We start from the raw sequence: 27,084 nt of genomic DNA, 5'->3' as shown, positions 1-27,084 counted from the left end.
TTGAGGAGATTCACAGTGATATTAATCAGTGTGGTTTTTAAAAATATTGTACAGTGAAGTGTGGTGACATCTGGAAAATCTGTGTAGCTCATGAGCCAAACTCCAAGATGACCAAAGGATTATGTTATTTAAAAAAAAAAAAAAATCACCCAAGGGCAAAAGACTTATTCACAGCACAAAACAGACGAATGGGCTCTCATGTCACCGGGCACGAAAAGCTCAGAGCTATGCATCCAGACTTCACACAGAAACTAACCTTCAGGAAGCTTGTACTTATTGAGTTTTGGTGTAGTATTAAAAAAGAACACCTATAATTATCTGAAAAGGCTCTTACTCTTTCTTTTATCAGCCACCTATCCGCTGGGGCAGGGCTGTCTTCAGGGACATGAAGCAAACAACGGGCACCAGAGAGAAAGCAGGGGCAGCAGGAGAATTCAGCCACATTTGCCGTAATCTCCAAGATGTAAAATTGCAAAAACAAAAACAAAAACCCGTCACTACTCTAAATATGTTTGTTGTGCGGAACTTACTTTAATATAAAAATGTGTGGTTCATGGATGCCATGTAACAGATTAAATGACTGTCCTAAAAATTTCTACTATAGTCAATACTGACAGATAATCCACACAAACAAAAACTCTGTGGTCCTTAATTTTTAGGAGCATAAACAGGTCTGAGACCAAAAACTTGAAAGCTTCTGTAGGTTTTCCCTCCCAGTGGCAAAACTATACAGTATCAGCCACTCACAGTTCTCTGCTGGCTTTCCCAAATGTGCCACAAGCAGCCCTTAACTTCCTGAGCCACATTCCCGATTTGCAAGGGTCACCTAACAATGTTCTGACACCTGGTCAACCTCCTTACGTTGGCCCTCTAATGGGTTCCCCTCCAACCCCCCCTGTAAGGGAGCCCCTTCACTTACCTGTGGCCCACCCCCCGCACGAGGCTGCTGGGGCCTACCGCCCAGCCACTCCCTGTGGGCACACAGGCTCCCATCTCTAACACCGCGCAGGCATGGCGAGTACAGAAAGCCCAAGCTCCTCGGCAGCACAAGGACTCAGATGCAACCTCTACGCTGGCCCCATAGCCAATGACAGTGCAGAGGAGAGACATGCTCCTGGGCTGCCCCTCAGAGCCGTGGCTCATTTCTCATTCCCGCCGTCAACCCTGCAAGCCCTTGGGCCGGAGTCTAGCTCACTGCCATCATTTCTCAAGAGGTAAAACTTGGGGAATGGCAGGCAGGAAAGATAAAAGCTTTAGCCTTTAGCGTGCAGTGTGCAATCACAACACGGTAGAAAAGCAGCACACCTGGAAAGTTTAAGGGAAGACGACCTACTTTTTTTGCGTGGCTGTGAAGGAGACGTTGACTGAGAGGCAGCCCCATTAGCGTTGTTCTCTTCTTCCTCTTTAGCTTCTACTTTGACTTCCGGTTTCTTCTCGTCCACTTCCATGGGTTCTGATTTCTGTTCTGTTGTGTCTGTTTCTTCTTTAACTTGAGAAGATCCTTGTAGATCCTCCTCCATCATCTTGAGAAAAACAGAATTACAGACATCGATGTATGACCATCAAAGATCTCTACTCTAACTCAGCCTCGCTGGAGGTCTCCCTACAACCTGCTGGGCTTATCACACCGTCCACCCCTTCCTCTCCCCGAGGGAGGAACGAGGCATCCGGGGCCGGCTGACTTGCCTGAACACAGTGCCACTGCAGTCAGAGTCCTGATCTACAGATCGCACCTGCTACGGTGCTTGAAGGCCCTGCATATGTACATCTCACCGCCTGCTCAGCAGTTTCGCGTATATGTATGCAAAGTTTCAAACAAGAACCTCCCTGAAAATTAGGGAAAAACCACATTGCTCAGAGGGACAGGCAGCTGAAGTAAACAAGGTAAAGGAGGTATGTGAAGCAGCAAGGAGGAGTGGGGACTCGGGCGAACTGGAGAGCCCCGGCCCCAGCCAAAGCTCCCACCCAGAATGCTGCCACAGGAATGCAAGCAGAGTGCTTACAGAGCTTCTCATTTTCAAAGAAAAGCCAGAAATTCAGAGTTTCATTTGTAATTCCTCGTTTTTAAAAATATTGTGTGGGCCAAACACCACATGTCTGTGGAGCCGCATCCAGGTTTCAACTCTTGCCACAGGTTCATCAGTGAATGAGCACACCCTTGTGCGGTTGTGCGGTCTAACTGCACAATGACTTAGGAAGAACGGCAGTGAAAAGTTTCTGGATGATTCATTTAAAATATAAACAAGTACTCTTATTTCTGGCAAAATAAAGGAAAACCCATACCTAATACCTAAAAATAACCACCCTATATCCTCTCTGAACCCACCATCAAATGGATATTAAAGCACAAAGCAGCGTTACCCACGGAGAAGCCGTGGTGTTTCCCCTTAGGACACTTCAGGTGACCCCTGCGCAGGCCGCGCACCTGCTCACGCCCTGGGACGGCACCTACCGCAGAGCCCAGCTCTCCCTTGGATTCACTGGCATCAGGCTCAGTGTCCTCGGTCTTGACCTCTGCCTTCACTTCCAGCATTGGTATATCGGGTCCTGGCTGCTGGGAGCTGGTTTCCGCGCTGGCCACCGAGGAAGGAGTGGGGACCCTGTTATCGATGCTGGCTGCAGCCTGGGAAAGCTGTGGAGAAACCAGAATTATTTACTTTTGTTAACAAGACGAAAGAAATGCTGCCAAACTCCACAGGGCACCCAGCATACAGTTTCAGGGTGACACGGCTCAACACTACCGTAACAGACAGCCCTCTCTGAGGTAGCTAAGAACAGGATTTCAAACAGGGTCCCAGAGGAGGTCAACATCGCACAGAAACACAAAGACCTGCCGACAAAGAATGCAGAGGGAGAGGAGCCGGACTTTCCATTTTCTGATATAAAATTATCTTCTGGAAGTTTCTATCTAAGTCACAGAACCGATTTTAAAAATTAATTCCTTCTAATAAGGCCATTAAAGTTTATCGTAAAAGACTAAACTGCAGATCCTGAAGTGCACGTGTAAGAAGGGGGATGTAGTGCCTACAGGGACTGAGAACGTGTCATCAGCCCGCTCCACACTCAGGGCCGGTGCCGGTGCCGGTGGTGGTGGGGGGAGGAGTACGCAAACATCAAACTAGGGAACCACCACAAGAATTCTCAATTTTCAAAGTCTCATTCATTGTTGCTTTTTGTTTGTTGTTGTTGTTGTTGTTTTTTAAGATTTTATTTACCCATTTTAGAGAGAAACAGAGTACCCAGTGGATTCATTGAGTTGCGGAGGGGGGCAAAAGGAGGAGGGAAAAGGATAAGCACACTCTGTCCCAAGTTCAGAGCCAGACACGAGGGTCGATCCCACGACCCTGAGATCAAGACACAAGCTGAAACCAAGGTCAGATGCTCAACAGACTGAGCCACCCAGGCACCCCTGCCTCATAGAGTTCTAATTTAGGTAAACAAAGGGAATATAAAATTACAAAGGAAACTTATTTAAAAATAAGAAATATAAAATAAGGATTAAATAATAAACACACTCCCTATGAAAAAATACATAGAGTAATGTTATCCTGGGGGTACTGTTAAGATCTATTTTGGTATTTTTATAAATAAATATCCTCAGTCCCTAAGAATAAGGCTAACGTATTTCAGGGGGAAGGGTGGTTTCTAAGTCAGACTATTATGAAAACAGACATGAAGATTTCAGTGGTAAATGGGGCAGGGGTGTGCAGGGTATGTGGGGTGGTGAGTGGGCAGCCTACAGCTGGGCCCTGCCAGCAAGCAGGTCCACGGAGGACTGGGCAGACATGAGCCACAGGAAGCGCTAACCTGGGTCTGCCATTCTGTCCTGAGAAGAACAGGCTCCAGGTCTGAAAACATGGCTGACAGGCAAAGTCAAAGCACATAGAGTTAGGAACGCGACTTGGGTTTGCCACATCCTCGGGATGTTAAGAGAAAAACTATTACGACTCAGAAGACACCCACTTAGGATAGATAATAGGGAACACATGGCTCCTACGTACAGGGGACCCAGGTGTGATTTCTATATAACTGATTTCTGAAAATCCATTTAATCAGAGAAGATAATCTTTACGTCACATCCTGCCAAACACAAACATGGCCTTCGGAGGCAATGTCGGAAACAACACACAGCTCATATGGTTTGCCCAGGGGACAGATACTCCCTGGGACTGCACAAGACACTAAAACAACCCTGTGACAGGATTTTTTACAGGAGAAGTTCTTGGTTAGGAGTCTCAGCCCAAAGACAGACTATGGGGCTCACCGGCGTGCCAGGAGGCTGGGCGTGCACAGGTGTTGGCTGCTGCTGTGATGACTGAGGGGTGGCCACAGACGGGGGCTGGACTGGGGTCTGAGGCTGTGGGGTCACCTGGGCCTGGGCTGCTGCCTGGACCGTAGGGGTGCTCTGGGTTTGGCTAGCACTGGGCACAGAGCCGGGAGTCGGGGTGGGAGTCTGCCCGGAAGACGACACGGGAGTCGATGGCTGGGTGGGAGCTGCTGGCTGGGGAGGAGTCATCCCAGGCGCCGTCGGGTGCTGGAGAGATGGCAAGCCAGCGGCCGTGGAAGCAGGCGGTGGTGTCTGGTGCAACGGTGACTGTGTCACTGGCGGGCAGGGCAGTTGGCTGGCTTGGGGCCCAAGCATGTTCAGAGGGTTAGGAAGAGCAGCACCAGGCACCTGTCCCTAGCAGAGGGAGCAGAGGAGGTTAGAATTATTTCCTCATGTGAAAACATGGCAACAGACCTGAAGAATTAAACGCATGAATATCTAATCATGGTCTCTTGGTGAGGTCTGCTAGTTTCAAGGCAATGTGCTGTTTGTAAAAATTCACCCTGCTGTACACATAATAACATGCGTTTTCCAGTAAAGTTATTGCTACGGAATGTTTCTCATCCTGTGATTTGCAGAACTGTTGAAACGTCTGGCTTAAACTAACATAGACCCACTCAGCCTACGAGCTTCATGATCCAAAACAGCTACCCACAGCTTAGAACACTGAAAAAGGGATTTCTCTCTCTTTTTTTTTTTTTTTTCCAAGAAAGGAGTTACTAAAACACTAAAAAATGTTTCAGCAAAGTGATTCCCAAATGGGGACACACTTTGCAATTACATGCTGACTTTTTAAAAAAGTGATTCCAAGTCACTGCTCTGGAGCAGGGGTCTGCGAACTAATGCCCACAGCCCACTCCAGTGAGCTGCCTGCTCCTGGGAGAAGTGTCGCCAGAGCACAGCCACGCCCACCCGCCCATGTGTGAATGGTCCAACCTCGGTCGCTCCAAACAAGGAATGGAGGAGTTAAAGACCGCGGCCCCTAAAGTCAAAAATATTTACAGGAACAAGTTTGCTGTTCCAGAACAATGGGATGTTACAGAAATGAAGAATGAATAATACTTAGTGAGTAAATCTGGTGTAGTCAATAACCTTTTTTCAACATTACTGCATGTAAAAACTGAAGAAAGGAGTACTGTCTTCCAGGTAAGACCTGGCCTATTCCAAACACATGTACATGTGTACACAGCAGCAGTTCCATGCACGACAACGAACAATTCTCCAAAGGGTGAAAAAGGCACTGAAATGAATGGAAGACGGTTCTCTTCAACTTTAAACAGAGTAATTAAAAAGACACTTGACAAGAAGAGAACTCCTCAAATGACCCAGTCAGCCGACCTCACCCAGGATGATGCCCAGAGAGACAGGCAACAGTACACACCAACCAAGGTGCTGGCCGAGTGCGTGGGGCCTGTCCTCACTCTAAAACTCAAGGTCTCTCAGGATCACATGTGAATTTAAAACAATTAAAAACCAAGAAGATGACAATTAAAAAACCCAAAACCAAACACAAAGCTCATGAACCAAAAAACCACAATCCATTCCAATTTGGTTAGAAGTCTCCCCAGACATAATAAAAGTAATTCTAAAGAAGATAAAAATAACACAACAAAATGGGGGTAAAAAGTCAAGAGATGCTCATACATAATAATGAAATGTGTATTCTGGAATTCTCATCTCTATAAAACGAGACACCCTTGAGTCAGGAGGAAGCTGGGCCCTGTCCCGGGTGCATGGTACCTGTGGCACGCCTGTCTGGGCCGCCGGCTGCCCAATGCCCACACTGTTCACACTCATCGCCCCACTGGAGGACTGGAACTGGTTCTGCGGCAGGAACTGGTTCTGCGCAGGAGCCTGGGCCATAATGTTGTTGGCGTGAGCGCCCATCATGTTTGGAGGCTGAGGCATCCGGGAAGGAGAGATGGCCATCTACAACACAAGCAGCATCCAGAGATCAGAGGGGAGGGCCCGAGTCTTCAAGATAATCTAGGAGAGAGGGACTCCGAATCCTCCCTTCCCCATGGGGAGAAAGCCTCTCACTAAGCCTTTCTAGCCCCCAAGCACTTTGCGCGCTTTCTCATGCAACTTCTCCAAGAAGCCCATTTCAAATTCATCTCTGAATAGAAATCAATAGCATGCTATACTTTAAAGTTCAAAATACAACTTTCACAACTTCTCTGACATGTTAAGAAAGCAGCCTTAGGAGAGGAAGCACCAGGAGCTGAGGAAAGCTGTCAAGCATCTCTCAGCGACTCATCTGAGATTGCACACTCCAACCTCAGAATTTGTCTTTTGTTTTGTTTTCAAAGATTTTATTTATTTATTTGACAGAGAGATAGGGGGAGAAGGAACACAAACAGGGAGAGTGGGAGAGGGAGGTGCAGGCTTCCTGCTGAGCAGGGAGCCCGACACGGGGCTCTATCCCAGGACCCTGGAATCATGACCAGAGCCAGGCAGACGCCACAAATCCCTATGAATTTATCATCCCAATAAATATAAACAATGGTCACATAATTCTCATTTGTAGCCATGAAAACTTAAAAAAAAAAAAAGGAAGAGAGATATGAGGTAAATAAAGCATAACCAAATCCAGAGAAACCACCACCATAAGATTCTTGATCTACAATTTCACGCGTAGAGAATTTTGCTTATTCGAGCAAGGCCTTCTCAGCACAGCTGAGGCAAACAGAAGCGCTTACCCCTGGAACGGAGCCCATGCTGTTCATCGAGACAGAGTGGTTCATGGGGGACGCTGCACGTGGTCCCATGGGAGCTTGTGGCAACTGTACATTCCCCAAGGACATTGGGGTAAATGAATTCATCCCTGTAAATGCACCCACAATGGTTCATTAGAAAAAGCACCCATAGGAAAACAGAGCTACAGCTCTCCAAACTCTAAGCAAAATAAGTTGGAACACATACATAAGACACACAATAGAAATCACCCCAAGCAATCAGAAAAGATGGTGATGTAATACTTTTCAAATACAGAAAAACGGCACCGACATGGCGGTGGTAAGAGTGGATTGGCAGGTGCGGGCAGGGCAGCACGAGGAGAGAAGGGAAAACGTTAGGTCAACCACCAACGAACACAATAGCGCCATGAAGGCGCTCCTACCCTCCACAGAGGAGGTGCTGGTTAAAGCCAGGGCACCCATCTAAGCCAACCTCCCAACACCTGCCAGAGCACATGGCTCCCTTCTCTTCTGCTGGAAGGCCTGTCCCATAATCCCAGGCCTCCTGGCTCTTCAGCTGGGTTTAAATTTATTGTTAGAAACTGATATAAGACTCAAAATACGGTTTTAATTTTGCAACCATGTAAAGTGTTCAGAAAGTGCCCAAGGGTCAGCAATTCTCAATCCCACCTCCACTCCAGACCAGCAAGGTCTCCCTTTCATGGCCACTTCTCCCTTCCCGGGGTGTGCACAGCCCACAGGAATGTCACACCGTGAAAGACACCTCACTGGCTGCTACATGTCTCCAGACCAAGGGGTCTCATTCTTCCTCACTTCCTCACTTCCCACTGTGAACTCTACACCTACATGTAAAGCTCTATATCAATGCTGGTCCAAGCAAGTCTTAGAACTGACAGTGGCCATCTAACAATCCTCCAGGTGCCACCTTACCACTTGCTCAGATGTGAAAAAGTCTCAGAGAACATGCATCTCCCAAAGCATTGTCTTCACGGACACCTAGAAATGTCACCCTAAAAATACCAGTGCCTGCATGGGCCCAGGAGGACTTTGTAGGAAGGCTGTAAGCTTCCCCCTCTCCTAGAGGATTTTAAGGTAAGAGAAAAAGGCAGCACTGAGAAACAGCACCACCAAGAGCCCCTGTCACGTGGCTGGAGATGTGCTGGTGAGCGCGGCAGGAGCGCTCTGCTATGAACCTCCTTCACTACCCTGCTCAAAAGGCCTCCTCGGAGCCCAGATCACCCCCATCTCCCACGCTGTCCCTCACGCAGCACGCAGCTACATTCTCAAGGCTCCATTTCCCGACTTCTTGGGTTTCCTTCACTCTCTTACCTAGTCTGTCCACCAAAACACATCCCTGAAGTTTCTCCCCAACACCAGTATACCTACCATGTCTCTTTAGTACGCAATACAAGATTACCACAGCTTTTAAAAGTTTTATTTACCTTTTGAAAGTAATCTCTACAAACCAATGGCGGCTCAAGCTCACGACCCCAAGACTACCACAACCTTTAAAATGACCTCTTTTCCCCTCTTGGACCACTCTGCACCCAGCAGCAAGGCCGTGCTTTGGAATCTCCTGGATAATGTCGCCCCTCATTTCACAACCTGTGAACAGGTCCTGTCGCAAACGTCTCATGAGACAAGAGCTGTAAAAGCCTTGAAATGCCCCTCCCCCAACCTCCCCGACTCCAACAACTGTTCCAGCCACAGACACCCTAGAATCTCAACCTGAGCAAGAACCTTTAAAAGTGGCTCAGGCCAGCTGCCAGCACATCCAGCCTGAGAGGAGTACAAACCCTGTTCAGTCCGGCTCAGTGCTCCCCTCGGCGGCCTTTGGACAGGCTTCCTTCCCCCACCAACGAGGCTTTTCAAGAAGACTGTTCCTAAGAATAATGTGCCCTCCTGTCCATTAGGGTAAGAAAAGGCTAGACCCTACTTCTCATCTCCTGGGGGGGGCTTTCCTATGGTCTTCTAACTTCCAAACACCACCGAGTAACACTGCCTGTGGAACTGAATTCCGACCATCAGCAGAAGGCACTGGGGGGCTAACAAGGAGCTAGAGAGAAATGCAGAGGGAAGAGGAACAACGAATCATCTTTGTGGCTGTTCAATGTTAAATCGAAACATGATTCACAACAACAGTTCAATACCTTGGGACACCTGCACGCGGTTCACTGGCAGGGGCATGGGTCCGTCTGCAATGGCAGAAAAAACCTGCTTATTTAAAATAATCCTTCATACGGGAAACAAGGAATTTTACCTTCAGAAAGTCAAACTACACCTGGGAGTGGGTGCAAAGGCACCATGTATTCTGATGCCTGCGCACCCTCCCAAGGCCTCTCCACACACAGGCCGATGCGGAAGGCCGCAGCCACTACCACACAGCTTCCAAAGTGTACGCTCCCCAAGAGCACAGTTCTCTAGGCTTAGAAATACACCCCAAACCCGGAAGGGAAAACAAGCCAACAGACTGAGGGCTGGCAGAAGAAAGTGAAGTCCTTACTTGGAGGCCTCACAGGCTGTGCCTGCGGAATCCCTGGGGGCTGCGCCCCGGGAGCCGGCAGGGCGGGCTGGTTACCCAAGATGCCTTGTTTGTGCAAACGCGACCTCCGTTTTTCTTCTAGTTCTTTTTGTATCTTGTAGATTTTTTCTGCCAGTAAATGATAGTATTCATCCTAAAGAGTAATAACATTCAACATTAAGCAGCCAAAGCTGTAAGAATAATAATAATAAAAAAAACCCCAATCTGTTTTATATATTTTAACAAACTAACGAGCTTTGACAATAAGTACATAGGCAAAGGTCAGTATTCAGCACTTCTGTTGTTATTTTTTGTTTCACTCTAGGCCCAACAGGGGGCTTGAACTCATGACCCGGAGATTAAGAGTCCCATGCTCTACTAACTGAACCAGCCTGGCGCCCCAGTATCCAGCAGCACTTCTAACCAATAAACCTAAAGCCCAACTTGTTTAATGCCCAGTGACATTACAGGACTTATCAGACAAGGGGCGCTCAATGCACGTAACATTCATTCCGCAGTCGAATCACTTCGATGGTTGACACGGCCGGTAACACAGTACCAGCATTAGAAGCAGCGCCCACTGCAAAGTCCATCCATGGATAAAACACAATTTTACATGCCTCGTTCACCACTGTAGTGGACGTTTGTAGTCAACCAAGAGGGTTGTGCGGGATCTGCTGTCTTATCTGGGATGTCTCTCTGGTCAGTGTTCTCGAGGTGATGAGTCTCCCTGACTAACGGATTTCCCCATTCCCAGACAGATGCCATTCTTCCGACTGTGTGTGTCATGCGGCTAGAACACGGACGACAACCTACCCTGCTGTTGGCAGACTCATACATGTCCCCCTCCACCTTTTTAGCGTAGGCCACGAGGTTCTCCATGCGGCGATCCTTTAGGGCTGCTGGGTCGGGGGTTGGAAAGATGGCTTGCACGCTGCAAGGACAACACACCCAGTCAACAGACTGTCAAGACACCATCAGTAACTTGCTGATTTATACAGGACGACATGGAGAGAGAGAAACAAAACCATCTACTTATGGGGGGCAACATACTGCTGAGAGAAATGCCCAATCTCTGTCGTCCAGTATGCAAACGTCACTTTCTGGAGACAACACTCACCTGTCAATTTACCTGCATGTCAAACACACCAATATTTTGCTATTTACTGTTAGGTCATCTCAAGAATAATATGATGTCAAACTCCTAATTTTTTAATACCCGTTTATTTGAGAGAGCGCGTGAGCACGTGCGTGCGAGCAGGGGGCAGAACAGAGGGAGAGAACCTCAAGCAGACTCCCCACTGAGCACGGGCTCGATCCCTCAACCCTGAGATCTTTACCTGAACCAAAATCAAGAGCTGGGTGCGTGACTGACTGAGCTACCCAGGCACCCCTTTAACTCCTAATTTTTTTTTTTTTTTTTTAAAGATTTTTTTATTTATTTATTTGAGAGAGAGAGACAGTGAGAGAGAGCATGAGCAAGGAGAAGGTCAGAGGGAGAAGCAGACTCCCCATGGAGCTGGGAGCCCGATGCGGGACTCGATCCCGGGACTCCGGGATCATGACCTGAGCCGAAGGCAGTCGTCCAACCAACTGAGCCACCCAGGCGTCCCTAACTCCTAATTTTTAAACTATTTATCATAAATAGTTTTCACTAAAAAGATGAAGGGAAAAAAACCCACTCTAAGGGAATTAAGCCGATCTAATTTCCCCTTCAATTTAACTTAAGTAGCTCAAGAAAGGTAACTGCTGAGTTCCTGTCGGTGAACATACTGTATGTGGCACAATTGTGCCCTCTGTACTCACCAGGCCAAATTCCCCCAAGTTCTCGGGGGCCTCCACAATTATAATCTTGAGTTACAAAACAAGAGAAAGCTTCTGAGCTAACCCCAACTCCCTGCTGCATGTCAAAGGTCAGAGGACAGAAGGTCTGGCCACACTAGGAGCCTTGACCTCTGTGACACGGGCAACAATTCATGCCCCCTGCCGGGCAGGGCCACAGACGCTCTGACACCCGCCAACTGGGATTCTCAGGCCTGCCAGCAGTGGCTGTGGGCCCCGGCACAAGAGACCCTCTTCAGCTGCTAGGGCACTGTCAGCTGAGACCCAGGGACCACTCAGGAATCCAGTCAGACATCAGGGACACCACAAAGCTGTCATACTGCCGTCAGCCACTGAATTCATCGTATGTGAATAAAGGCAAGGCGGGCACGTACAGTTTATGCACTAAATGGCTCCGCAGGTCCTGAGTGACATGTTCGTGCCAGCCTTTCCGAACACCGGTGCTGGAAGGAGGGGCCGCTGTCGGTATAGTGCTGAGGGTCCCGATGTTTGCAGGGCTCGAGCCATCATTCATCAGGGGGCTGGGGAAGAACAAGAACACTCGTTCCACCAACGAAGCGACACAGATGGGCTTCGTTTAGAGGAGGTTTTTCAATCACACCGGGCTTCTAAAAACTGAGGACAGCCCAGTGATGTATGAACAACAAAACCGAAGCCGTGTTTAATGTATTATCTACAGCTGTTATAATAATAATAATAACAACAACAACAATAATACAAAGCACCCCCAGTATTACCTTTGCGGTCACACATTTAAGAAACTATCACAGTCCTGTGATGCCCCGCCCACTTTCACGCACGCCATCACTCAGATGGGAGCCAACTGAAACACGGGTCTTACTTTGTGGCCCCGAGGGAAGTTGGAAGAGCTGATTCTGAAATCAAGTTTGGTGGCTGCTGATCCGTTGTTATTCCTCCTGCTGGAATGTTCATTGGGTTATTTCCTTTAAAGACAGAAAGAAATCAACCAACTCCTAAATTACAACATAGACTTCAGAGTTCTGATAACATAAACAAGTCACCACATAAGTAAGTGATTCTTATGAGTGTCACTAACAGCCACTGTGGCAGGACTCTGCAAGGCAGTCCTGTTCTGAAGGTCACCAACGTGTACCACTGAGCTGCAGACTCCTCACTGCGTTCTGTAACCACAACCACAGGCATTTCTGTGGAGGCTGCTGGTATCATAAATGGACTCTGTGGCTGTGCAAAGACTGACAGAATGATCCACTGGCAAGCTTCACACTCTTGTTCCGGTTCCATTAATACCGTGCCCTCAACAACTAAAGTGACGTGTCATGCAGATTTGAGTCAACTTTCCTTTTCATCTCAGAAAATAAGATCACGGAAATCACATGCAAGTGAAAACATCTGTGCAGAGTATTCACTTTTTAATTTTAATTTTTTAAATTAAAAAAAAATTTTTAGATTAACATACAATGTATTCTTTGTTTCAGGGATAGAGTACCCAAAGTAAGAAAAAGCTGAGACTAAGAAAGGTTAACAGTCTCGTCCCAAATTATACCCTCAAACAGGAGTAAGAGTCAGCTTACAACTCAGGTCTGAGGGCTCTGACCCAATCACAAGGCCAGCAGAAGTTAGATATACATGAGGGCAGTTTTGTCCAAAAAGCAATAAATGAGATGTTTTTAACTGGTCAATCTTAAGAGTCATTTTTAAGATTAAAATATGTCCTTTATCAGGAAAACAACTGAACTAGGACAACAATCTTGACTTCACTGGACTGATATAACTGCTTGGCTCACTTTAAGAGCACTGTGTCAACTTAAAGCAAAGTGTTTAAAAACACAATATGCAGAGATGGCAGAAACAGTGGAGATGCGTGAGCGAATGAACAAACCCAGCTACTGATGAGCTGTGGTAACAGAAGGGACGAGGCCGAGGCAGGAGACCTTGGCTGAGACTCCTTTCAGGCCACTCCTGTCCGGGCTGCTCACCTCCAGCTGTGGGCTGGCCTGGGACCAAGACCCGCCGGGACCTGGCGGGCCACCTACGAGTTCTCCACCGGATCAGTGGATTCTAAGTGGGACATTCGTAATTCTAGCTTGGGACATTTTGCGTTCTGAGCCTCGTGAAATGCCACGTATGAACCCGGTGCAGACAGCAGCGGCAGAGTGGTATCATGTTGGTTCCTTTTTTCTCAAACCCATAACATCTCCCTTGCACGGGCACTGAAGGCTTTTCCTGAAAGTTCTTTATTTCAAGTGCTTAAAAAAATAGCATCATCATAATTTATACGTCTGTTAATTTGAATTTAAAGTAACAACAGTAACAGTAAACAGTCTTCGGTTCCAGAAGGGCGTGTCATCCCCAATGCTGCACTGGACAGACAAGTTCCCAGGAGCTCCTCCACCTACCCAGGGGGTTGAGAGTCCTCATCTGCTGGTGACTTTGAGGCTGTGCTGGTTGCTGGCCGGGAACCTGAGGCTGCAGCTGCGTCTGGGGCTGGTTCAGGTAAGGGAGTCCGAGAGCAGCGTACGCACGCTGCATGGAGCTGGGGTCTATGGGATTTGGGTTACTTAAAGACGCGGCATTCTGCTGGCCTGTGCCAACAGAACCAATCGTGTTCTGAATCCCACTAGCTGGAGACCCCAGGATGGCTATAACAACAAACAGACAAACAAGAAAGGTCAGTGAAAGGAAGAAGCCCATAAAAGACTGACAAGCTCCTGAGAAGCAAGTACAATTTCATCAACAGACTGTATATGTCATGAGGCAACCGAACAAGGCTACTGAGAATGGAACTACGCAGGGAAAGGGGACCTGGGCTAGTCACCTCTTCTGTGCAGCAGCGCCTGAGGAGCAAAAACCTGAAGGAAATTCAAGCTTTGATCTTCCAAAGCAACACATCACAAAATCAGAGCTCATTAATGAAAATTATGTATGAAATCTAGAGACTCAGAAGTCTTTTTAAGGAAAGGGGCCGACAAGTGACAACAGGAAGTGTTTTGATTTTGGGTGGGGTCATTTCCCACCACTGACAGGAACTAAGGGGCTGCCACTTTCCCTGAGGTCCTTCACTGCTCACCGCACCAGGACAGAGGATTAAAGAAGGGGCAGCAATGATACCCAGGTGGTCAGTTTTATTACGTATTTATAAATCGAGGACATGATTTTTTTTTTAAAGATTTTATTTATGTGAGAGAGAGAGAGAGAGAGAGCGAGCATGAAATGGGCAAGGGGCAGAGAGAGAAGCTAGCTCCCTGATAAGCAGAGAGCCTGATGTGGGACTTGATCCTGGGACTCCAGGATAATGACCTGAGCTGAAGGCAGTTGCTTAACCAACTGAGCCACCCAGGTGCCTGAGGACATGATCTTTTTAACGACAAAATTCCAATTCCTTGAAACTTCTATGTACAATGGCATTAACACCAAATCTTCCTTTCCTATGGTTTTCTCCACAGGAAGGCCCCATGCTAAGCCGTCTGGCTACTGAAAGCTGCTCAAGAAATACTGTACTTGAAGGAGTGATCTAGCTAAAATTAATGGATGGAACGAGGTCTGGCGACTGTGCGTGGATTATTTATCCAGGCGTGACCTCAGTACCACTGAGGATCAGACACTGGGACTGCATCGCGCAGCCATCCTCAGCCTCCACTACCGGGCCTTCCGATGGCATGCAGGGCACTCCCTGCCAGTACTCCACCACCTGCCGAGGCCAATCCCAAAGACCAAAGGAAAATCTGTAGCAACATAAAGATTCCCAAGGACTTCAAAGTTAACAGAGATGACCCCGAATTTGCATCTCCTTGGTCACTTCAACTTCAATCCATCCCTCTGTCCAACCATACAAATGTCCTCATTTGGTGAGCACTTACATAAGGCAGAAGTTTTATGTCCTATTATTTGTTCTTATTCTTAAGATTTCCCCTCTTTCCGACTTCCCCAAACCATAGAGCCATGTATAAACAGTAGCTTATAAAACTGATACTATAATACACGATCTTTGATACATTAAGCACTATCACAAAGCTTTGTCATATTCTGACAATTACATGTAACGGTAATATTCTCACATTCATTCATGCAACTATAACATAAACAACTCACGTGCTTATCAGAGTATTTTAATTAAAGCTAAATGTGTAAAAAAAAATCTTGGTAATTACACATTCCATATTATTAACTTCTCTAATAAGGATATTCAGATCTTAAACTCATTAACGTTCATTAGACGCAATTACACACACCAAGCACCTCATTATTATAAATGAAAAGCAATTCCCAGAGTACACGTTATGACATGTGTGTAGCTCAAATCATGTATGATTTCTTTAAAAGTATTTTCTCTAACAGTTAATACTCCCTCCCAGCCCCAAACTTTCAACATATGCCCACTGTATTCCTAAAACTGACAGGCCAGGTTTTCTTTTCTTTAAAAAACAAACAAACAAAAAACTCATTTTATTTATTTATTTAACAAAGGGGAGGGAGAGAGAGAGCACAGCAGGGGGAGCAATAGAGGGAGACGGAGAAGTGGGCTCCCTGCTGAGCAGGGAGCTCAATCCCAGGACCCCAGCCAAAGGCAGATGCAGAACCAACTGAGCCACCAGGGTATCCCAGGCCAGATTTTCTAAAAGAACTCTGATGTCACGGGCGCCTGGGTAGCTCAGTTGTTTGAGCATCAGATTCTTGATCTCAGCTCAGGTCTTGATCTCAGGGTCGTGAGTTCAACCCTTGAGCTAGGCTCCACATTGGACATGGAGTATACTTAAAAAACAAAACACAACATTCTGATGTTTAAAAGAAAGTAATAATAGTAGGATGGTTTATTTTTCTATCACCGACTGGTATAAGAAATAACAAACCCAGAGTATATTTGTGACACACGGTCATGAACTGTGGAGAGGAATTTAAAGAAAGAAGGTATCTAGGAGGCCATAAGGGTGAAGAGATAACTTTTCCTACTATATTCCATTTTTTATCCACCCAGTCCCAAATGCCATCCTTTCCATCAAAATGCCCCAAACTGCTTCCTGCAACTCCCACAATGCCTTCTGGGCTTCTGTTTCTCTCTGGGCCTTTGTCCAGGCCACACACTCACTCACTGAGTCCACAGGGGGAGTGCATGCGGACTGTGTGGGGGTGCTCTGTGAGGCTTCGGGACACGAGCACAAAGTCTGCACTCAGGGAGCACAGGGGTGGCTGGGAGAGAGGACATATTACCCTAATAATCCCCTAAGTCACAGGGACTCCAGACCCTGGAGGGAGAAAACCAAGCTTATCTCTGTACACACCCCAAAAGCAGGACCAGTCGAGGCTCTGGTCTGTAGGCCGCGCATGGGGCCGAGCACACAGCCCTGGAAAGCCCCTGCCGAGTGCAGGGAGCTGTGGCAGGTGGCAGAGCGACCGGCTCTCCCAGGGTCCTCCCTCACGCAGCACCACAGATCTTGGGGCTGAACAAAACCAGAGTACTAAAGTCAGCAACACTCATTTATCTGGCATCGCTGAGAACGAGGCCTTATGCATTCCTCACTTTTACACAGCATTGATATTTACCTCTTTAAATCGCAAAACCCTCTTGTTCTTTCTCCCATTTTTACATCTCCTTTCCTTTCTTGGAGCCTAATGGTGTGTTTCATACACAGTCTGTCCCCCCACAGCGTCTGAATCCATCAGTGTGGCTCTTCTCCCCGTGTCGGTGGCATTCCCGCCAGTGGCACCTCTTCAGGACACCCCCCATATCTCCACTGCCTCACCACTCGCCCACTGCAGCTAAACCGGGAGCCTGCGATCCGGGAAAGGAAAGGCCAAGTCTTCTAGTGGCCTTTTCAGGACCTGCTGCCACTTTTCATGCCCTTCCTCTGAGACAACAGAGATGGCTGCATGAACAGGTCCCACATCCAGTCACACTGCGAACATTCAAGTCCCCAATAGTCCGCAGTAAAACTGGACTCGATGTGAAAATCCAATGAAAATGGACAAACTAAATCTCAAAGCTCTGTCTGCACAGTCAGAGACTTCCCATGAAGCGGGCAGAGCAGCCACTAACCAGGAACCGCTCAGATTCTACTGAAAAAGCCCTGCTGCAGCTCAGACCCGCAGACGTCTCTGCAGAGCGGCCCCCACATGCCGCGTGCACTAGGACGGCCTTCCTTTCCAGCATCTTCTCTCCCTCTTTTTCAACAAGCAATCTCTACACCCAGTATGGGGCTCGAACTCACAAACCCGGTTTTAAGAGTCACATGTTCTACTGACAGAGCTGGCCTGGTGACCCTCCAGCATCTTCCTGTGCCCAGCATAGGGCAGGACAAGAAACGGGAACACCTAAGCCCCAGGGCTGGACCTTTAGCACAGCCGCCTCCAAGCAAGAACACACAGGCATGCAACAGTGTCTTCTGCAGAAGCCAAACTCAGGAGGAGGAACACTGTGGGACCCAGAAGAGCAAGGCGAAAAGCTACTTTGATGAAATACATCACAACTGTGTGACCCAGACTGCTGGGTACTTAAGTTAGGGGCAGAGAAGCCTACAGCTCTAACCCTACAGCCATTCAAGTTCCCCTGTAACCTCTGCTCCCCATCCCAGGCACAGGCCGTCAAAGAGGCATCTGAGAGTCTCTGAAGGGCTCTCGGGTGGAACAAGGGCCTGTTCAACACCACTTACTGTGCCCCGGAGCAGGCTGCTGTATGAGCAGAAGCTTTAAGGAGGCAGAGTTGGACCCACGTCATGAAGGAAGGCACTTCACAATCACAGGGGCTTAAAACTGGAACAAAAAGCCAGACTAGGTAGTGAGAGTCAAGCCCGGGAGGTATTCAAGCGCTGTACCAGAGGACTGCTGATTCAGACACTCCTCACCCGTCAGCTGCGGCGGGGCTCAGCACGCATCTAAGGCGGCTGTGAGCAGTAACTGGGTTTGGTCTGGGAGGAGGTTGGTCCTGCAGCACGGATTTTGACGATCCTTATGGGATTCTGAGCTGGGAAACCCATGATTTCCCCCGAGTGACTTGAAACTTTTCAAGAGCTTTGGGACAGACACCCAGCCCTTCAAGGCATCCAGGGCTGCGCATCTCAACTCTTACTATGCATACCGATCACCTAGGACCTTGTTAAAATGCAAATTCTGATAGAGGAGGTCTGAGATGGGGCTGTAGTTTCTCCATTTTTGCCTGTGCAGCCTGGTCTAAGGGCTATACTTTGAGAAGCAAGAACCCCACTGATGAGGCAACAGGAATTCACACAGGGAATTCGGTCTTATGTCCACACAGCCCTGTGGCCAGAGGTTGGGGCCTTTCAGAGACTCTCACAGATGCCTCTTTGACGGCCTGTGCCTGGGATGGGGAGCAGAGGTTGCAGGGGAACTTGAATGGCTGTAGGGTTAGAGCTGTAGGCTTGTCTGCCCCTAACTTAAGTACCCAGCAGTCAGTTGTGATGTATTACTGTGGCACTGGAATTTACTGGAAGTCAGATGGCAGAACTGACATTAGGTGTATCCCTTGAAAACTCCTAACTATTCAATAAAATCCAATTATCTCTATAAGGGAGGGACAGCTCAAGATCAGTGACAACCCAATCTCAAGAAAACAACTCAAAGAAAAGTCAACAAAATCTCAGCATAGGCCAGGAAGGTAACCAACGGTGTGGCTTAGATGATGCAGGCAGGTCCCATCAGCAGAGGTAACCACGGAGCGAGTGAGGCAGTGCAGTGGGAGAGCATCTGTAGGGAGCCTGCCGGCAAAATAGTGCCTTGGCAGGCACGGCAAATCTCCCAGCAGCCCCCAGGGGCCCCAACCTCTGGCCACAAACACTCCCTCTCTCCTCGGATCCCCTCTCCTGCACAGGAACTTCTGAGTCCATGCTGGTTGTGCGCACACGGTCTGCGCTGTGTGGAGTGTCCTCCCATCGTTACCGTATTGGAAGTGGGCTCCATCAAGCCCGCCTCCAGGGAACGCGGGTCCTCCCCTCCTTCCTGTGGCATGACTGTCACATCACCGCACTGTATGTATTCTGACTCTGGCCCTTGACTTGGAAGCTGTCGGGAGGGCTGGACCCACACTTCCTCCCTGCTGCCTAGCCTCCCAGTGCGCGCACACCACCAGCACAGTCGGCTTCAGGTGAGGAGGAAGCATGCTGCTAGAAATTTCTCACTCACCACATCAACTTCTGTCCTCCCAAAACCACAGTGCTAGAGAGAGCCAGAAGAGTACGCTCAGGCCCCAAACCCTGTTTAAGGGGCATTTAACCATTATTTACGTAAGCGCTTTCATTTCTTTTACAGAAAAGTTACCAGAACCTTGTATAAAGTTAATTGAAGTATTCCTGGGTGACTACATTATAAAATCAGCCTGGTGACACCTTACATTATGACTGGTGGAAACACTGTGGCTTACCACTTCAGAGCACGCACTGGCTCAACTGTCACAACATGCAGCAGTTACAAGGATGTTGAAAACACACACACACACACAAAACAAACCCACATTTATTTCTTCTCTTTTTAAAAACAAAACCACATAACTATTTCTTAAAAAGAGAAATCACAAAAGTTTAACATTGTCATGGCAACACTTAAAAACAAAAGGTCCCAGAAAAGCCACACCCCCAAACGAGAGGTTCAGAATGAAATCCTAATGTATTATTCATGGAATGAGTATTTTGGCACTGAAAAAGCCTGTTACTGAAACGTGTCCTAAAACACAAGAAAATGTAACCACCACAATATACTAGTTTAAAAAAACAGTTTTACACTGTGAAGAAAAACAGGCTTTATCAACAGAACTACTATCCCAAATACACGGTTCTGAGAGATCTACATTCTTAGAACTTCACTTCATGTAAGAGAGGGCCTGGAAAACTCAGTATTAATTCTAATTGTGGTTCAAGAAAAATTTAACTGATGTGGGGAAGTGCCTTTATAAAGGAGACTTAGCGTGAGTCCTTCTGCAGTGAGGGAAGACGACGGGCCCCCAAGCAGCCACCCACTCAGGAGGGATGCCCCCTGCGTCACTGGAGCAGCACCCATGGCACATGCTTCCCGCTGTGTCCTGGGCCCCAAGGAAACAACCAGAGAGACAGCCGAACAGGCTCCCCAGGCAGCTGTGGGGTCTTGAGGCAGATGGTCAAGAAGGATGAGAGCGATGAACACGCAACCACAAACAAGATGGAACAGACGAGATGGAGGAAGATGAGCAAGACTGTGGGGCTGGAGGCCGCGGGGAGCGGCTCCAGCCCGAGGGGCGACAGGACACCAGAGGGCATGTCCCAGCTGTCCAAACTGAGAGACACACCCAAAGACCACAGCTTAACCTCTGAAGTGACAGCAAAGGACTGAAAACTGGAAGAGATGCTCATGCCTTTGCTGCTCTGATACCCACAGAGGGCAGGGACCCTCCCCATCAGGGAGCCACGTTCAGGCCTCCTGAGCAGGGGCCTCAGCTCCGCCAACCAGCTAAGGGCTACACGATGGCTCGAAAGACAATGGAACGATGGGAATGGTCAGGATGCGGCCAGTCCTGGGGCAGAGACTCTCAATCTGTGCCGAATAAATTGTTAGTCACAAAAACAGGTCTGGGAACTGCCTCTGCACGGAGGGCAAACCTCCTAAGTGTCTACATGTGGCATTTCATTCTGACCCTGCCTGCCTGACTCTTCCACTGCGCAGCCCTCTCCAAACTTACTTTAGGATAAGGCATTTCAATTCCAAAGTAAGTGTCCCCTCTCTTTCCCCCTCCCCTCAGAAGTCACTGCCATTATAGTGACGTGACATTCAAACCCTCAGATACTGAGTGTCTGTCCAGACATAAGAAGCCTCGTCATGTCCGCGCTGCGGTCACAGCGACCCTCCTCCTTTGTTCTGCTCCACTGCTGCCAACTGTGGTGTGTGCGTGTGCAGGGGTGGGGACGAGATCCCCAAGTGGCCCTGTGCACACAGAATCCATCTTCTGCTAAGCTCCGCTTCCCCCGGTGTCGCGGGGCAGCTCCAGCTCCGTGTCCGCTCGCCGCTAGACTTTGTGCTCGTCACTTCTGCCCTGCTTCCTACCTCCTCTCCCGCACTCTCTTTCCAAGTAGCTGTTCTCACCTCCGAGCTTCTCTACCCCCAATGCTCACTTACTTTGTTGGTTTCGCTTGTCACTGGCATTTTTCAAAGGGAGGCAAACAGGACAGTCATGTCGTGTGCAGTTCTTCCAATGAGAGATGATTTGTCGTGAAGATGCACAATGGGCAACTATGACCAGAAAAACAACGAGATGTTATTTTTCTATCCAGATCGTCACACTTTCAATTACACCTAAATTATAATGCCAGATTCCATAAGAAAATGGTAACACGTGTAACCATAACACAGTACAGGCAGTCCTCAACTTACAAACCGGGTATTTTCCAAAACGTTTGTAAGTCGACTGGTGAGAATTCTAAACACAAATTTCCCACAGAGGCAATGTCATGGATGATGGTGATTAAGGTTCAGCCCACAAAACAAAAACAAAACAGAACAAAAACTATTTGACTTGAAATACTGAACAATTGGAATGAGAGTTAGGACAAATTATGTCATGTCACTACGGAAAATAAAAATTCTACATTATGTTCAAGGATGAAACCAGCTCAACACTAAAGTTCAAGAAATACATACAGAGAAGCAAATGAGAAGTCTGGGGAGATTCTAAAGGGGACGCCGGGCACTTTTCTTAAGTACGTGAGAGGGTGACTGAGCCTAGCGGTTACTCTGAGTCTTCATTCTCACTCCGCACCGAGGCGCTGTGACTCCTTTCTAAAGGTCTAGCATGACCCTCTTCCGCTTTTCCATCAGGATCACGGTTATGCTGGGGACTCACAAAGGTCACAAAAGGAGAGAGAGGGAGGTCAGGGAGAGAGTCTCCCGAAGGTCCAGGAGCACAAGTAAGAAGAGAGAGGAGGAGGACAAAGATGAAAGGAAGCACAGCTGTTAGTAAGAAACGCTCTCTTCAGCAGACTTGAGGTGTCCGCGAGAAAAGACAGGAGAAAGGGAGCACAAGACACGCCTGATTCACCCCCTTTTCAAGGAGAAGGAAGGAGGTGGCAGGGATGATACGGTGAACACGGCTCCCCGTACCACGGATCGTGGCCTAGGACAACGTCGCTGGTATCCTGATTGGCCTCAAGAGGAAAGGGCAGAGAAGCAAGGCAGGGGCCCGGCAGTCGGAACACAGGAAACAGCTGCAAGACAGATGCGCTAGGTTTGGGGAGGGGCGCGCACACGCGCCTGGGCCATCCTCCCCGAAAGAAAACCAGGCTCTAGACATTTATGGTAAGACAGTGCTCAACAAGTGACAAATGTCTTCTGTGATAGAGGAAGGAGGAAGAGAACAAAGGCAGGGCCCAGCCTCATCCAGCAGAAGCTCACAGAATATTAGGAAACCAAACCGCCGTTTTCCTGAGTAGGCGAGCAAGCCCATGGCCTGTGCCTGGCTGGTGTGTGCAGACGGAGGCTGCAGGAACCTTACTAACAGGAGAGCGCCCAAAGAATACTGAAGACACATTTCATCCTAAGCTACGCCACCAGGATTTCAGAAAATGGCACTTACCTTGACAGGCTTTCCCAGCCTGACAGTGTGTCATGTGATTCAAAACATTTTTCATGGTTCGACAGTGTGGGAGAGAGCAGGCCCGGACCTCTCCATTCGCTTGCTCTCGTCTCTGACACTTGTGGGCGTGAAGCAGGAGAACCAGCTGCTGCTGTATGAGCTTGCGCTTCTCAGGGTCCGCAGTGGGGCCCGCCGCAATCGCCTGTGTGGGGACAATTCCCACTGAAGTCTGCATCTGAGACTAAAATAAAACAAATTAAAACATTTTAATAAGCTTTCAAAGGTCTAATGCACATTCATTATTTCTCAAGCTAACATTAGAGCCGATGGGTAATACTGGCCACAGAGAGGAGGCAGCTGGTATGGTTCTCTTTAATTTACCAGCAATTTTAAGGAAGATCCAGAAGCACAGAAATAAACCAACTGAGAAAGCTGATTAAAATTCACTTGTGCGTGAAGATCTCGGCGCAAGAAAATGACGCTTATTCTTGAATTACCATAACCAAACCTAGCTTCTTCTACGATATACACAAGTTCAGGAGGGGCTGTGGGCTGTCTGAGCTTGAACCAAACAGAACTCTTGTTTCTGTGAGGCACACACCGCCACACGCTGGCAATTTCCTACGGTTCAACCTGATGAGAAAGACTGTGGAGGCCTGGCCGGCCACAAGCCACTGCGAACCCCCAGCACATCAGAAGAACCGCAGCCCTGCACAGAGCGGGTCTCACTACCTTGTGGCCAGGACACTGCTTGCTTCGCTCCTGACCTCTCCTCAGAGGATAACGGGAAACACAGCCTTAAAGACCCTTCTGCACAGCTGCTCATGCTCAGGAAATGCTTTGCTTTCTATTAAAATGTCAAGTCAAATATCTGACAAGTTTTTCAAAAAAGTACTTGATGATCTGCTAAGGTTCAGAAAAAGTGTTTAATTGCTTTCATCCTTTTAAACTAACAAGCAAGGCCGACCACACCTCCCGACCTCAGAGAACGGGAAAGGGACCTTGTAGGGTCGTCTTACTCTGTATAGACGGCCGACATCCTTCAGAAAACTCACTGAAGAAACTCAGGGAGTGAGGGGACTGCGACGTTGCTACTGGGAAACAAGACAGTCCACGGTCCTGGGCTCTCTAACCTCCTCTCTGCCCCGACCCCACAGCTTCGGGCTCCCAGCAACCCCACCTCCCCCTGAGTCCGTCACCTCTTGGACTTTTCATGTGAAGCCGCAAAGCCATCTCCCCGCCATTAGGAGGGAAAAACCACACAAATATTTCTTTTTTTTTCTTTTTTCTTTTTTTTTTTTTTAAAGATTTTATTTATTTATTTATTTGACAGACAGAGACCACAAGTAAGCAGAGAGGCAGGCAGAGAGAGAGGAGGAAGCAGGCTCCCTGCTGAGCAGAGAGCCCAGGACGCTGGGATCATGACCCGAGCCGAAGGCAGAGGCTTTAACCCACTGAGCCACCCAGGCACCCCATCACACAAACATTTCTTAATGAACGCAAACTCATTTTAAAAATGTTAGAAGAGTTTTGTTTTGTTTCTTTATGAGAACTCAGAAAGTAAGTATGTAGAAAAGCGGCAAGGACCACAACTCCTGGAAGCCTAACTGGGGTCCAGCACAAAAACGAAGTCTTAACTGCGAGGCACAGCACGCCGGCCAGAGAAGCACCGAATCCTAGAGTGAGAAAACTCTCCTTCCTCACGCTAATTTTTCCCCAGTGTAAAAACACCATATGCACACTGCAGAAAATCTGAAAAGCAACAGAACTATGAAGGAAATGATTAACACTTGAAATCCCAACATCCGGAAGTCCACTCGGAAAGCACGGACAGGTTTTTCTTCTTGCAGTCTTTTCTTCTGCATCCACGCCTAGGTACGAATCATAACCAATAGCCTTCTCTCTCTCACTCACTCACAGACACACGCGACTTGGTATTTACTCCAGGCTCTGTCCCGTATCATTAAGTTGTTTCATACAATATGACAGCGGGATCTGTAACGAGCATACGGCTATTCATTCATTTACCCAATCTCCCACTGCTGAACATGGGACTCTACTCCCTGCCCCCTTTCCTTGCAACTTAAAATACAGCTTTCACAAGCAGCCTGACTACGCCTCCAGGAGCATTCACCCTGATATTCAAAGTGTCCTTCTCAATCGGGCAATTCCCACAGAAAGTCCAATCAGAAATCAACAGGGATGGAGAAATGGAGGAGGACCCTTGCTTAGGCTTCTCTCTGTTGCATTTGCAAAAATATCAAATATACAGAAAAGCAGATAAGAAAGCTTGCCACTATCACACCTAACAAAGTGCCCAATAATTTCTTAATATTCATTAATACTTAGTCCATATGCAACTTCTCTAGTTGTCCAAAAAGTGTCTTTTAGAGTTGGTTTGCAGAAACAGGACCCAATTAAGGCCCACAGCCCACATTTGATGGTTGTTTTTAAGATTCATCTATTGCTTCCCTCCCCCTTTATTTTCTCATGATGCTGACTTGTTGAAGAGACCATACCAGTTGTCCTAGTTCCTAAAATACAGAAATGCTACATATAAAAATATAAATCGTATTAAAGTCGGGTGAAATGCCTAAACTTACAATTGAATTATAAATAGACTGCCTTTAGGTTACTAAAAGTTAACATATTGATTCTCATTTGGGATGTTCTTAATGGTGTTTTTTCGGCTACACTTAGCATATTTTGAAAGCTCAACATGTCAAAAGAGCACAGCCGGGAAGTCTAAGGCACACGTTCATCAGCAGATGCTCAATGAGATCGACACAACGTAGACACGTGTCTCAGGCAAAACCGAACAGAAGACACACCTCAGGTGCCTGTGTCTGGCCCTCCCAAGGACTCTGGAGACTTGTACGGGGCCAGTCCACTTAGCAAGGTGCTGACAAATATGAGGCGGAGTCAAGCGCCTCCACTCTCAGACTGATTATCTGAGGAGACGGGAGAGCCGCGAGGACTGCACGCGTCCGGAATACCACCAGAAACAGCCTTCAGATGCCACCAACGTCCCTGCTCAAGCTCGCTGCCCGGGTGGACTGAGAATGGGGGGAAAATGCTCAGACAAGAACCTTCTTTCAAATAAAACAATCCCTGCCATGATTTAAATCTGCCTAGAAGAAATGTATACATTTTATTCAACAGCCAAGAAAATTCCAAAAAACAGTAAAAACAATGGGGTGACCTATTTTGTCAGATACCAAAACTATAAAGCTATAGATTTCTTTATATGTAAGTCTGGAGAAAGACCCATGTGTATATGAAATTAGTGTATCATAAGATGGTATCTCAAATTGGAGGGTGGTGGTAGCGGCAATATGTGACTCCTACGTCACCTTAAATATAAATTCCAGATTAATTAAAGTGAACAAACATAGATTAAAGTTGACTAAAGTACTAAAAAAATAAAAACTACTTTAAAAAATGAAGATAAGAAAACCTAACGTAAGTAAAATTTAAAAAGCAAAAAACCTGAAGAAAAAATAGTTGTTTTTGAGAAGTAAAATAGTCAAACAAGAGGGCCAAAAAAAGGTTTTTTTAGATTTATTTATTTGACAGAGAGAGAGAGAGAGACAGACAGACAGACAGCAAGGGAGAGAACACAAGCAGAGGGAGTGGAAAAGGGAGAAGCAGGCTCCCCACTGAGCAGGTGGCCTGATGTGGGGCTCAATCCCAGGACCCCTGGGATCATGACCTGAGCCTAAGGCAGATACTTAAAGACTGAGCCACCTGGGCGCCCCAATAGGACCATTTTTAAAAAGGATTTTACTTATTTCAGAGAGAGAGCGTGAGAGCACATGTGTAGGGGAGAGTACAAGCAGGAGTGGGGGGAGGGGCAGAGAGAAAAGCGGGCTCCCTGCTGGGCTAGGGCTCCAACCCACAACCCTGAGACCATGAATCAAAGCTGAAGGCAGACACTTAACTGAGCCACCCAGGAGCCCTGATAGGACCATTTTTTTAAGGTCCTGAAATGTCTATTTTCCAGGAAGACTATGGCATTTATTATCATATAAATAGAGCTCTTAAGAGGAAAAAACAACAGAAAACAAAAAGCAACACCACGCCACTGCAACGTGTGTGGGGGAAACGTGCAGACACCTCAACAAAAGAAATACAAGGATATGCCAAACACGTTCTATGGCTCAAGAGGGAGGAA

General features: G+C 47.6%; 1 protein-coding gene across 2 annotated transcripts in view; it reads right to left on the bottom strand.

Annotated features, from left to right (window-relative positions):
- Positions 1 to 27,084, bottom strand: part of CREBBP (CREB binding protein) — a 124,812-nt gene that overhangs the window by 29,288 nt on the left and 68,440 nt on the right. The window contains exons 4-16 of one of the 2 annotated variants that reach the window (XM_059155206.1): positions 22,911 to 23,151; positions 21,458 to 21,571; positions 13,765 to 14,007; positions 12,228 to 12,330; positions 11,761 to 11,907; positions 10,361 to 10,478; positions 9,527 to 9,698; positions 9,174 to 9,218; positions 7,027 to 7,151; positions 6,068 to 6,256; positions 4,265 to 4,681; positions 2,453 to 2,632; positions 1,334 to 1,523 (exon numbers count right to left, since the gene is read on the bottom strand). In XM_059155206.1, coding sequence (XP_059011189.1) covers positions 1,334 to 1,523; positions 2,453 to 2,632; positions 4,265 to 4,681; positions 6,068 to 6,256; positions 7,027 to 7,151; positions 9,174 to 9,218; positions 9,527 to 9,698; positions 10,361 to 10,478; positions 11,761 to 11,907; positions 12,228 to 12,330; positions 13,765 to 14,007; positions 21,458 to 21,571; positions 22,911 to 23,151 — 2,284 coding nt within the window. The remainder of the gene's footprint in view (positions 1 to 1,333; positions 1,524 to 2,452; positions 2,633 to 4,264; positions 4,682 to 6,067; positions 6,257 to 7,026; positions 7,152 to 9,173; positions 9,219 to 9,526; positions 9,699 to 10,360; positions 10,479 to 11,760; positions 11,908 to 12,227; positions 12,331 to 13,764; positions 14,008 to 21,457; positions 21,572 to 22,910; positions 23,152 to 27,084) is intronic. The other variant, XM_059155208.1, reaches the window with a different exon arrangement.

Source organism: Mustela lutreola, chromosome 17, assembly GCF_030435805.1.
Source record: "Mustela lutreola isolate mMusLut2 chromosome 17, mMusLut2.pri, whole genome shotgun sequence".
NCBI classification, from domain to species: Eukaryota; Metazoa; Chordata; class Mammalia; order Carnivora; family Mustelidae; genus Mustela; species Mustela lutreola.
Note: the sequence above shows the minus strand (reverse complement) of the source record. Positions and strands in the feature narration are given on the sequence as shown.